This window comes from Triplophysa dalaica, chromosome 4, assembly GCF_015846415.1.
Source record: "Triplophysa dalaica isolate WHDGS20190420 chromosome 4, ASM1584641v1, whole genome shotgun sequence".
Lineage (NCBI taxonomy): Eukaryota > Metazoa > Chordata > Actinopteri > Cypriniformes > Nemacheilidae > Triplophysa > Triplophysa dalaica.
This window is the reverse complement of record NC_079545.1, coordinates 26262195-26265180: the sequence shown is the minus strand read 5'-3', so window position 1 is coordinate 26265180 and position 2986 is coordinate 26262195. Positions and strand designations below refer to the sequence as shown.

At 44.0% G+C, this 2986-nt stretch overlaps 1 protein-coding gene across 1 annotated transcript; it reads left to right on the top strand.

Moving 5' to 3' along the window:
- The first annotated feature begins 392 nt into the window (after nt 1-392).
- Nucleotides 393-2608, top strand: gas1a (growth arrest-specific 1a). The gene has a single exon (XM_056746120.1). The coding sequence runs from the start codon at nt 1035-1037 to the stop codon at nt 1827-1829; it is 795 nt and encodes a 264-aa protein (XP_056602098.1). The 5' UTR covers nt 393-1034; the 3' UTR covers nt 1830-2608.
- The last annotated feature ends 378 nt before the right edge of the window (nt 2609-2986 follow it).

Genomic DNA, 2986 nt, shown 5'->3' with positions numbered 1-2986 from the left:
GCCAGTTGTTCCTTCATTAATGCCCATGTTTAGTATAGTTTACATTTAGGCACTGGCAGACGCGACTTACATTGCTTTATCCTATACATTTTACATAGGTATTTGCAATCCCCTGGGATAGAACCCACAACCTGCTCTTACCACTGAGCTACAGGAAAGCTAGTTTATGTGGCAAACGTGAAAATGACAAGACAAAATAAGACAGGAACATGAGGCATATTTAATAACGCTCTGTCCATAAACATAGATAGTATATCCGACCGAGCTCGAAACACAAAAGTTGATCCCTTCATTGTCTTCTAACTCGCATTCTGCGCTGAGGTAATCCAAACCTTTCGGAGAGACCCGTCACGCCCCTCCCCCATCCCCCCGCCCCTCAGTTGACGTCGAGGTTCGCCACAACAAACGATCTGACCAATAGGAATCCCTCAAACTTCAACACAAGTAAAAAGGATAAAGCTAAACTAGCGGGTCAGAAAGGGGCCACTGCGTAAATCTGGATGCGGTTCGTTTTCCTTCTGCTGTTATCTGTTTGCGTTTCGATACGTAGTTCGTGGCGGAAGACAAGCGGACACTGGCGAATCTACAAGTCCAGTCAACGGGTCGGTGAAATTGCGGGAAAACGTTATGTTAGTGAATAGCAGCCGCATTTGGATGTGAATGGGACAAGAGAACGGACGGAGCTACCCACGAAAAAAACAGAAGTGGAAAGCCGCACTGTCAAACATAAACAAACCGAGAAGATGGACTGAGCGAACCGACCCGTTTGTTGGAAATAGCCGAGAAGCACTTTTCACGATCCGGGCGTCTTTTAAAAACATGGATTACGGGAAGGCGTCCTAATAGATTTGCCCGTAACTGTGGAAACATACAACTACAAGACATCTTCTCGACTGCAATAAACTTTTTACCCACTTTTGGATGGACGCTTACAATCTCAAACACAGCCATGGTTTGAGTCGAGGGGAATGGAAAAATGAAATATGAATGCTTGAAACTGACCTGACGCCAGCCAAACTTTTACGGCATTCGACATGGCAAATTGCGCAGGTTTGCGTCGGGACGCGCGCGCGTTGATTTGGTCTTTCGCTTGCGTGCTTGCGTGTTTTACTTGTTCTTCCATCGCCTCCTCTAACCACGGCCGTCGGTTGATCTGTTGGCAAGCCATAGCGAAGTGCCATTCCGAGCCCGAATGTCATTATGCCTACGATCAGTATTTGCACGCATGCGAGCCCATCCTGACGGGTCACCGGCGGAAATGTCCCAGTCACTGCATCTCCTCGCTGGTTCAGTTGAACCTGACCAAAAACGGCCCGGCGCTGGAGGACTGTAGCTGCGCCTCGGACCCCCGCTGTCGGGAGACCAAACGGGCCATCGAGCCGTGCCTACCCAAAACTAGCAGCATGGGCTGCACCGAAGCCCGGCGCCAGTGCGCGAGAGACGGACAATGCCAAAACGCCATGGGCGATTATTTACATCACTGCGGTAAACTGTTTAGCGGAAGCAGCTGCAGCAATTCCTGCCGCAATGTCATCGCGTACATGCGAAAACTACCCAAAGCTCAACTCTTGGATACTTGCGTTTGCGATGGATCAGAGCGGACTATTTGCGAGTTTATCAAAACTAGTATGAGGACCCTTTGCTTTGACTCCCCTCATGTAGATGAAGAGGGTTCCGGCGGGTTGGACGACAGTGAAAACGATGACTATGAGGATGAACCGGTGGATTCGGGGTTCAAGGAGAACACAGGTTCTGCTCTTGCGGCATGTTCTGTTTTGACTTCGGTGGCATCCATTTTGGTTGCCTTGATCACTTTGAAGTCGAGTTAATAATCTACCGCGACAGCTGATCGGACATTTTCCCGGCGTTCAGTTGTCGCCTCCAAAGAGTACGAGTTAAGCTTTTTGTAGGAGTAAGGTTAGTTTCTTTTCCTGGAGTTGTCACATTGTAAATCTGCTTTGGTACACTATGCAAATCGACGGCTGTAGCAGATTGGAGCTTGGTGACCCATGCCTGTTCTATGTTGAAATTGTCAAGCTAAATTCTGGTTCTGAAGTAATTTATGACTTTGGGTCAGTTTGCCTTAAACAATTGGTGTTTTGTAAAAGACCCCACAACGTGGACATACTTATTTCCTAACAGAAAAAAGTTTATTTTAATAATGAAAGGTTTTACTACAATAGCTGTGCACTGCCTTTATAAAACCAGATTTATAAATATGTATAGGAAGTTGCAAACGATTTTGCGTAAGTGACATTTGTAAAACGTGCTTGAAATGCTGGAATGGAAAATGTTTAGATATGTGAGCAAGTATTTTGTAGATTTGATACAATTTATAAATATACCAGAGATTTGTGAGAGAAAACTTTATTTTTGTCAAAAAAGCAACCTTAAAAAAAATAGGTGATGATTCCAGCTTTAAAGGGAAGATTGTAGTAATTATTTTCTTTAAAGATATTGTACAGTGTACAGATTTTCAGAGAATCTTTTAAATGTGTTATGTAAGATGAACTATTTACTGTGTAGAAATGTCTAAATCCACTGTATGACTGCCTCATTGATGTTCTTTTTAATAGAAGGCATAAAAACCTAAGTACAAAGATTGAAACTGACTATGTCTAATTTATTTGTATTTGCTGTTTTTTACAGCATCATTAGAAAACTGAGACGTTTGGGTATGACATGGATTCTAGCGCTAAATGTAGAATGTGCTAGCTTGCAAAGTGGTGCTTTTCAGAAACAGATTAAGTATTACACACACAAGCAGCTTGAAGCGCTGACACACGACTTAGCAAACAGAAGTGTTTGCTGAAGGCATAAACTCTGTTATTTGGATATCTTTAGAATGTGAACACAAAAGCGAGTGGCTTTTCCCTGGGGTGTCCATGTTGCATCTGGGCCAAGGCGGACAGAGGTTTATTTATTTTTCAATCACTGTGTTTGCTTAAAGGCCTATGTCTGAACGCCACTACCGCAAATAATACAG

What these genes read in the sequence shown, in the direction of transcription:
- gas1a (XM_056746120.1), top strand. Translation starts at nt 1,035, where the DNA reads ATGGCAAATTGCGCAGGTTTGCGTCGGGACGCGCGCGCGTTGATTTGG.